The 9,248-nt window shown below is 41.4% G+C and overlaps 1 protein-coding gene across 2 annotated transcripts in view; it reads right to left on the reverse strand.

The window, feature by feature from the left end:
* Nucleotides 1-6,496, reverse strand: part of LOC124039685 — a 64,868-nt gene extending 58,372 nt beyond the window's left edge. For both annotated transcript variants that reach the window (XR_006839623.1, XM_046355912.1), the window contains exons 1-3: nt 6,249-6,496; nt 5,739-5,831; nt 3,481-3,662 (exon numbers count right to left, since the gene is read on the reverse strand). Coding sequence is in view for 1 of the 2 variants with exons in the window: in XM_046355912.1 (XP_046211868.1) it covers nt 3,481-3,662; nt 5,739-5,800 (244 nt within the window). In the remaining variant the exon portion in view is untranslated. The remainder of the gene's footprint in view (nt 1-3,480; nt 3,663-5,738; nt 5,832-6,248) is intronic.
* Nucleotides 6,497-9,248: the final 2,752 nt, after the last annotated feature.

Here is a 9,248-nt window from a genome sequence, read left to right on the forward strand (position 1 = left end):
ACCATGCAGCTACCTTAGAGGCAGAATCCTTGGAGAGGGCCTGAGAGCTGAACATGATAGATGGATCAAGTCGACACACATTCAAAGTTCAAATACCAGACATCCATGCTCATCACAGTCCTCAAGAGCACTGGAAATAATCTGCATTGATTTAAATGAGTACTGCACTACACAGTGGTTAGCTATCATGACCTCTTAACATAGAAATTGAACAGTAACCAATGGGTTGTTCTATATTAAACAATATACCTGTATACAGTATATACTGTAAGCATCACGTATGTATTCTACACTCACATAATGCCAATAGGTCTTATAGGCTTGATACAAACAAAACCTCAATATTATATAACATTTTCCAATTACTGTGGGTTATCCAGTTCCCTTAGGCCCTTAGGGTAAATTTGCACGCAACTGTACACACTAGACTCTTTACTACTGTATACTCTGTTCTGCTCCACCCAATGGTACGAGACAGGGGCGGACTGGGACCGGAAATCAGCCCTGGCATTTCTAACACACCGGCACATTTTCTTCTTTGAGGCCCACGCACCAGCCCATTTTCTTCCTCAAGGCCCCATTATTAGCCAGGACATGAAAATGTTGCGTAAAAAAAAACAAATAAGACAAACCAAATATGTGAAAAATGGACCAGCCCATCCGGAAATTTCCCAAAATGCCAAATGGCTAGTTCGCCCCTGGTATGAGAATAACCGCTATCAGCCGCTGTCTCCTGATACAGCCAAAACCAGACACCAGGGCCCGTATCCATAAAGCGTCCGAGAGTAGGAGTGCTGATCTAGGGCCTTTCAGATAACAATTGTTAAGATTATATGGCCAGGTGGGGTCCTGATCCTCGATCAGCACTCCTAGTCTGAGACGCTTTGTGGATACGGGCCCAGATATGTCGTTATTGTTTCTGTCTTTTCCAGTCATCCTCCCATCTGTACACCTCACACCCTCATCTCCCTCCTGATCCTGCCTCTGAGACCTCTAGTCCCCCTAGTGGTGGGAAGGAAGACGGCATGCTTCTATTCTGACCGGGGCCTATAATAAACCACTCGATATAATAGGATAGCGCAGACACAAGGCGTGTCCCTTTTATGTGTGGTTCTATTTCTGCTGTCTTTACGAGGAAGTCATGTAACAAATGAGAGCTGACTAGATTCAATTCAGAGAATGATCGAGATCTGAGGAGGACAAATGCTTAATGCCAGCCTATAATTGATCTCATTAAATAGACCTAAGCATCAAAGCATCTAATCTGCTCACCGTGACTACTGTCCTCTGTAGCTCGGTAGGCAGCGCATGGCGCTTGCAACGCCAGGATAGTGGGTTCGATTCCTGGGACTACCCATATGTCAAATGTATGCACGCATGACTGTACGTGGGTTTGGATAAAAGCGTATGCTAAATGGCATGTGTTATATATTACAGATAAGAACAGGCTAAATTAGAATAACTGTTCCTTTGTATGATTTGTTCTTCACTGTGCCCACCACTGAAGTTAGGATCCATTTCCAAGCTACTGTATGTTGCTTTGAGGACATCTGGTCCCTCTGTGATTAAATCCATCATCTGACACTTTTAACAGCCTTAGCACCTGTGATCTGCGTGATGGATAAACTGCCCTCTCGGTCAGGTTAATGGGGTTAAAGGGTGCCCGAAAGTTGCCACCATGCAAAGAGTTGAGAGGTCAGGGAAGTGCATCAGGCTATGTGAGCTTTGACCCTGCTTCAGTGTCATAGAAAAAAGGACAGCAGAGTACATCAGTCCTGCTCCTGCCTTCCTCCAAGCTAATTGGTCAATTGGTCAAATCTACAGTATACCTGTTCACCCCAATCCATTCCAAAGCCCAAAAGACACTGATGTGATTGTGATTGCTGTTGCATCCTCAAAGGAATAGCCTTGAATGAATTGAATTGTTCATTGCCCCTGTGCCCCATTCAGGTAGAATCCCTGTTCATAATAAAGGCAAAAAAGCATTGGGGTTGAGCATGTGTTTTGCTTTAGATCTCTCTCTCTCTGTCTCTCTTTCTCTCTCTCTTTCTCGTGTTTCATTTGAGCTTTCTCTCTCGTGTTTCGTTTGAGCTCGCTCTCTCTCTCTCTCACTTACTCTCTCTCTCTCGCTCTCTCTCGTGTTTCATTTGAGCTCTCTCAATCTCTCTCACTTTCTCTTTCTCTCTCTCTCACGTGTTTCGCTCAGGTTCTCTCTCTCATTCAGCTGTTTCCTGAAAGCTTTGTTTTGACCTCAGTGCCATGGGGGCCACGGGCCCACAAAATGTTTTTAGGTCTTTTTCTGAAGTGCCCCATAAATATTTGAACGCTCTGTGGATGAGGAGTAACGAGGGAATAGAGAGAGCGAAAAAGAGCCAGACACTCGAAACACACTGATGATAGATGTTGCTGGAACGCACCCGCCTGTTTTCGCTATTGTTTGAATACGCAAGAGACTTGAGGGGAAAGTAACGACTTAAAAGAGAGAAAGAACATTATCAGGTCATCTGGCAGAGAGGAAAACATCTTTCCCCACTTTAAAGTATTCCAGATTGTTGGTTGATACTCTACTGGAGGGACACTCTGTAACTCAGTGTAACTTAGTGCAGAGTATAAAAATGAAGTCCAGAGCATATAAATCAGGGTTGGCATCAATTCGAATTGAAGGCAGTCAATTAAGGAAGTGATTTGAATAGAAAGCTAAAGAAAATCAAACAACTTTTGAAATAAATCGGTTCTACTTGTTGGGAAGTCAGCTGGACGCACGGAAGACAGCTCACGAGAGGCAAAACAAGAAAAGGGGAGGAAAGTTATGATAAGCCCGAAAAGTATTTGTATAACGTTACAGTACAAGATAGGGGAGAGTAATGTTGATTGTTGAAGAAGTAGTTGAGAGAAACTAGAATCATTCAAATATACATGTCATTGATTACCCCTCGTCAATCCAACCAAAATGTTAAATATTGCAAATTAACATCAAATAACCTGTTCAAATGCACTTGTGTGCTAAATGTCAATTTACTTACAATTTTTCTTACAACCAGAATGTTCTTAAAACTATGCCTGCGGATCTGTTGAATAACCATGTGTCTCACACAGTTTGTGTAAGAAGTGTGAGACCCTGAACAGGATATTTAAATTGTAGGTCCAGGCAACCACACAAGCTCACAGGCTGCTATTGAAAAGACTGAGGATATATTCTCAGTTTGTCACACTGTGCCCAGGAGCTGAGATCTCTGACTTCATGTCTGTCCCTGAAAAGAGAAGAGTTCTCCTGAATGTACTGCTGAATGTATCTCCACTCATACACACAGACTGAGATCTATATTTTGCAGTCGACTACATACACTTACAGCGTAGTATAGTGTAGTGTGGTTCACCTGATCTATGTTGTGCTGTGTCTTGTTTTGTAGTGTACTGTAGTTTCTGTGGTGAGTCTCTACTCCCTATAAGGCATTGGGGGAGGACGAAGTGTCTTCTTACCTGTGAAGAAGCTCTTGACCCGGAGGTAGCTGACACTGAGACGCAGCACAGACAGTTTATCCAGCTTGGAGATGATGTCTGGGGAAAAGGGCAGCATGCTGGCCAGCCGGTCCAGCTCCGCATTCAGGCGGTCCCGGTGCCTCTTTGACGGGTTGGACTTCTCACTCACCGTGGCCGGTTTCCTGGTGAAAACACAACAGGAATATTTTAGTGTCTTTTATTGTGACGGGTTTGATTCTAAAATATCTGTCAGGCTCAACTGTTACCGGAGAGATGTACTATGCTTTTGGGTACAGTGCGGCCAAGAGTTTTGGTTGTAGCAACAGAATATAAACAGGGAATCATTTTGTAAATCAATAAAAGATACTCATATTCTTTGAAGAGTTTTGTTAGAGTCATCTTTATGACTCAGTCAAACACATTGATATAGTGAACCATGCAATATGTGAGGTCAATATACATACATGTTTCATTCAGCAATTGCATACACACACACACACACACACACACACACACACACACACACACACACACACACACACACACACACACACACACACACACACACACACACACACACACACACACACACACACACACACACACACACACACACACACACACACACACACACACACACACACACACACACGGGGTAACAGCATTGCCAGTGTCAGATAATCAATACTAACTCTAAGGGCTTGAACACACGTTTGCCTGCCAAGAGTGCTAGCGAACCGAATGCAAACCAATTTGACATATAGAATCGTGCGAAAATGACGTCAGTCAGTCAGACGTCAGTCAGACGTCAACAGCACACTTAACGATCGGTAGATGAATGGGAGATCCACATTCAGTGCGATGTGTGTGACCCTTAAGAGAAGCTCTACAGACACAGATGGGTTGATAGCCTCCAGCACCACCCATGCCTGTCCAGTGACTCAAATCACCACCCCAAACCATCTCGGCGGTGCCCGTCTCAGATCTCCACTGCGTGGTTACAACAGGTTCCCTTACTACTACCGCTGACCCCTGGCTGAAAACTCTACCTCCTCCCTGCATCGGTCCTGGTCAACGGGAAGAGAAGATAGAGGTAATGTCAGCTGAACTCCCTCTTGGTTCAAAAGAGACTTGGTTCAATGTACAACTGCAACAAGCTGCAATAGGATTGTGACTTTGAGAATGTTGTTGAGGAAACTCACAAAGCTATTACAGCTGGTTGCCTTACAATTGTACGTTGAATCAACAGTGCTGCATCCTTAGGAGTTTGATTTCTGTCAGCTAGCTACCCCCAGTCAGCTAGCTACCCCCAGTCAGCTAGCTACCCCCAGTCAGCTAGCTACCCCCAGTCAGCTAGCTACCCCCAGTCAGCTAGCTACCCCCTGACTCTCTTGCAAGCAAACCCAGTGCTTCAATTAAACCAGTCACGCCACTGTTGTTTACTAGTCCAAACTGGAGGTTATTTCACATTTGTGTCAACCGTCATACTGTTTAAGCAATGTAGATCATTGATTGAGATTCATTTCAAATTGAAATACATTTATGTATATAGTGTTCTCAAATTTGACATAAATTGTAGCTCACTGAAACCTGTTGTTGCTGTTTAACATTTGAACTGTTAAGTGCTACAGTAGCTGCCGGCTAGCTTGGTTAGCCTATACGGTCTTTTTCTATGGCTAACATTTGAAACCATCAGGTTTCCTATGAGTCATTTTAACTATGCATCGCCTTTGAAAAAGTCTTGAACCACAAGCAACCACAATAATCTGCAAACGACTCCTGCCTGCTGTCATTAAAAAACATCAAATGGCACTGATTTTACTAATAGTATGCCCATAAGAATAAGAACCTCAATATAAAAAGTAACCTTTACGTAAAATTAATTAATCCAAATTGATTATATCTATTACTTATAATTCAACCCAAAAACCATGTGAATATTCGATATGTAATAGCATAAATATGACATCAGCAAATCTATAACATTTTAAATTCGTCCAAACTTTTGCAAATCTTACTAATTTAGTTTTTTTTAAACGTCCAGTGTTTGGTTGGTAGTATAACAGTAGCTAATGTATCTGCATGCTACTTAAATACGAAAACATCACACAAATAATAAACTACATTTTACTATTTGGCTGCCATGTAGGCTATCACAACAGCAAAAAAAAGTAGGAGAAAAAAACACATAAAATCCATAAAACAACTTTCAACATGCGTCAAATATAAGATTATGGAGAAATCTTATGATTCGTAACTGTTTTTGAACGGGCTTTCTTCTTTTCCTGCCAGCATACATGCAGTCTCCCGGTGGTATCATCGTCTTGCGCTCCGTTAAGGTAACAGGTGCGCTACAGAGAAGATGGAGAAAAGTTTTCAGCGTCCCACATATGACATTGGCTACAAAAAGTTGAGTGAACAGCCGAATGAACTCCATAAAGTACATTATGTTAAAGCAGTTCATATAAGTCGAGTGATGCTATCAAGATCGGGTAATCAGAAAGAAAAGTCATAAGAATAAAGAGGATAAATGCAATACTATGTCCTCAACAGTTGTAAAGACCGTCCATATTTTGTTTACACTGGTGAAACGTAAATATGACGAAAGGCGCAAATTCACAGACAAATAAAATCTATGCTGCCAACTCTCGCTACAATTATTCGCATCAAATACATAAATGATGTAGCATAATAAAACGTTGAATGTCATTTTTTTTTAAAGGCTACTTGGAACAGAAAAAGAAAAAACATCAAATTAAAACACTTACCAAGAAGGTCTGTCAATATTACTTAATTCCAGTATAATGTTAGATAGGTCATTCAAATTGAATGGGTATATTACAGACGGCACTTCTTACGTGAACAATACTAATTCCTCGAGAAAATACAGCAAACGTCTACCAGAGCTCCGAACTGATGTTTTCAAAGCTCGAGGCAGATGTGGTTGATGCTTTATACCGAATTGAGTCGCCTTCACTTCCTCGCGTTTCAGGTGGCGGATTCCTCTGAATGACATGTCGAGCTCTTCGCACGCAACTGCCTCACAAACAGACTGCGCGCGCACACACATTAACACACATTAACACACATACATACACACACACACACACACACACACACACACACACACACACACACACACACACACACACACACACACACACACAGAGAGAGAGAGAGAGACATGAGCAGCACAAGGGGAGGGATCTCACGCAAAGCACCACACTACAAATCTCTATGTAGCAGGGAGATTTTTACTGTCGAGCGCTGTCCGAAATGGAAAGGATATTTGGAGCAAGCATTTAGGAAAAATATATTGCCACTGAAATATCCATGGACACTTACCTGGAATCGTTTTGGATTCGCAAAACCACCTTTAAACAGTCAACTATTGCTGGATATACTATCTCCTCAACTTGGTTTGAATGGTGCGTTTGGCATTTATTCTAGGTTGTTTCATTCGAAGGATACGCCAGGAGTTTTAATGTTGTACAGTAATGTCTTATTTTGTTTACTAGCCCATTTAATAAGTGCGTGCTGTGTTCTATTATGATGGTTTTAAAATGATCAAATAGCTTGAACCGGGGCTAGGCTATAGGCCCTATACAAAGACGTAGCGAACGTAGAACAAATCCAAGCAGTCGAGTTCAGTTAGCATTAGGTCGCTGCCATATGCTAAGAGATTTTATATAGTCTATACGTACATTTTGATTCAATTTATTGCCCCTTTGTGTACACAGGTTAATATTTATGTAAGGCTATATATACTGTACAAAGAGACAGGTTGGAGGGAGCAGTGAGAGACTGCTCTAATTTGGTCCATGACGAATCATTTTCGCTTAATTCAATTGATGTGATTGTCATATTGGATCTGTCTAGGTTTTTTTTAATCTGTAAAAAGTCTAAAAGTATATTATTATGTCATTTATATTTTATATTCACTTGACGTTCACCTCATGTGTCATTCATTTACTGTTATGTAACTGACTGAAAACGGAGGCCTTTGATGTGATTAAAATATTTGAAACCAATTAGCTCCCATGTTTCTTGTTCTTGACTTGTTTTTCTCAACACACAAATGTTGTAAATGGTATGCAAAGGGTGTAAAAAAGACTTTACTCTTTCTTTGTCTCTCTAGCTCACAACACACATGCCATTAATGAATGAAGCAACTGCAAAGTAGATGAACACAAACATCTGTAAAGCAGATTTCAGATTAAAGCTTTATCCTCAAAAGGTTATCACACGGACTTATAAAACATGGAGTCTGACGTCCCAGAAAAAGGAAAAATCCTATGGAGAAAATGCACTCAGGAAGGCTTGCATGTGGAATAAAAAACAGAGAAAGGAAACACACAGAGTGGATGAATGAATGAGGGATTCATCTTGTGAGGTTTCTACCACCATGTGTCTGTATGATTTAAGTTAAGAGAGAGAGAGAGAAAGTGAACTCAAAGAGGAAGCTTGTAGGATACTGTACAAACCATTTAAACAACACCAGCTCACCAACTCTCCAGACAACGGCTTGCTTGACTGTAGTTCACATGCCTGCATATTATATCACCCTGTGGGGTGAGAGTGGGAACCATCTTCATGAAATAAAGATCTGCAACAGGAAGGACTTGGAGTGCAATGCTTGTCTTCTGTGATGATATATCATGATAGACATTGGCTTCAGGGTGATTTCCAGAACTTGACAGGGCCGGCTCCAGGCATACATTCTTCATTTTTTTTAACAAATGTTTTTTTGAACAAATGTTTTTACTCAGTCGAGGTCTCAACTTACTGTTAAGAATCAAAATAGTAGAATACACAAGGTGCAAGTTCCCGAAATGTGGTTATGTCAGCCATGTCCGCTAACAATTTTTAGATTGGTAAATTAGTCTAAACAGTTATCTAAACTTGTAGTAATCATGGCTCCCAACACAATCAGTCGCTGCTACAGCGGGCTTTAGAATCAATGTACAGTAAATCCCACTGCATTCTTAACCATAGTCCCTTTAAGATTAGTCTGGGCTCAAGCATTAGTAAGCTCGAGTCGTTGTAGCAGAAGCGTGCCTTTTGCACACAACCTGGACAGTGCTCAGTGTATGGTTCTATACATGACATTAACCCATCCCATACTGCTGCCCCATTTTAAGCCAGCTGTCATCTGTTTTGAATGGAGAAGGGCTTCATTGATTAAGCCCTCATTTTGCATTGCCATTGATTTCAAGCTGAATGTTGTGGCAAAACATTCAGTTCTAATAAACATGAATGAACATGTAGTGTCTCATCAATTGCAATGCATTGCAACTGCCATTCCTAGTGACCCACACAAGGGACTTCGGAAATTAACACTCATATTCGAAAACACTTAATTAACAAGCCTGGAATATCACATCCGTGAATGTTTCTAACACACTTTGTCCTGAGATTGTGCTGTAAAAGTGTAATTATGTTTCACTATTGTTTGATGTAATATAGTCTGTATTTTTTGCCAGTTCTGTTTTTCCCCCCCTTCCACCAATCTAAACAGAGTGTGAGTCAGAGCACAGTGCATTGTGGGTTTTGATCTGAAAGTTAGTGTTCACACGATGCCACCCATTGGACAATGACAGTTGTGTAATCCTGTTTTGGAGGGGGTGAAGATTATGTCAGCAGACCAGTGCATGCTGTGACGTGATACACACACACACACACACACACACACACACACACACACACACACACACACACACACACACACACACACACACACACACACACACACACACACACACACACAC

This window comes from Oncorhynchus gorbuscha, linkage group LG07 (genome assembly GCF_021184085.1).
Source record: "Oncorhynchus gorbuscha isolate QuinsamMale2020 ecotype Even-year linkage group LG07, OgorEven_v1.0, whole genome shotgun sequence".
In the NCBI taxonomy this organism is placed as follows: Eukaryota; Metazoa; Chordata; class Actinopteri; order Salmoniformes; family Salmonidae; genus Oncorhynchus; species Oncorhynchus gorbuscha.